Source organism: Otolemur garnettii, unplaced genomic scaffold (assembly GCF_000181295.1).
Source record: "Otolemur garnettii isolate 467f Iridium unplaced genomic scaffold, OtoGar3 scaffold00003, whole genome shotgun sequence".
In the NCBI taxonomy this organism is placed as follows: Eukaryota; Metazoa; Chordata; class Mammalia; order Primates; family Galagidae; genus Otolemur; species Otolemur garnettii.
The window spans coordinates 26,233,271-26,233,835 of record NW_003852398.1 but is presented as its reverse complement, the minus strand read 5'-3'; the positions used below and the strand labels follow the sequence as shown (position 1 = coordinate 26,233,835).

Genomic DNA, 565 nt, shown 5'->3' with positions numbered 1-565 from the left:
TGTGCCCCGTACGGCGCTCACGGAGACTGAACCCCGAGCTGGGTCCCTGGCTGACATTTGCTGATGAATCCCTGGTCCCCTCAGAGCCCCAAGGTGCTCTGCCCTCATCGTGCCTGGCTCCCGAGGCTTACACCATTGAGGGGGAGCTGGGCAGTCCCACAGACAAGGACAATGGCCAAGACCAGCAGCTTCTACGGGGACCCCTGATTCCTGCCCTGGAGAGCCCCTGTGAGAGTGGGTGTGGGGACACGGATGAGGACCCCAGCTGCCCGCAGCTCCCTCCTAGAGGTAGTCAGAGTCGGGGTCTACAAGGAGTGGGTAGGGACAGGGTGGCAGGCCCTCTGCGCTGTGATGCGACCCTTCTGCTCTTGGGCTTCCCTTTTTCTGTGGTCTGGTTAGAACAGATAGTCAGGAAAACAGCCACACATCTGTTTTGCATTGTCTGTGGGCAGATGCCACTGTACAAACAAGTAGCAAGGTGCCTTCATGGGGTTTATGTTTCAGAGGAGGAAACAGGCAGTCAAAAAAGAAAGACAATTACAAATCCTGACAGGTACTATAAAGT

At 56.3% G+C, this 565-nt stretch overlaps 1 protein-coding gene across 1 annotated transcript in view; it reads left to right on the top strand.

Moving 5' to 3' along the window:
• The window catches only part of PPARGC1B (PPARG coactivator 1 beta), a 112,205-nt gene that overhangs the window by 96,507 nt on the left and 15,133 nt on the right, over positions 1-565 (top strand). The window contains exon 5 of the mRNA XM_003782272.3: positions 1-288. This exon is cut by the window's left edge and continues 661 nt beyond it. Within this exon, the coding sequence (XP_003782320.1) occupies positions 1-288 (288 nt within the window). The remainder of the gene's footprint in view (positions 289-565) is intronic.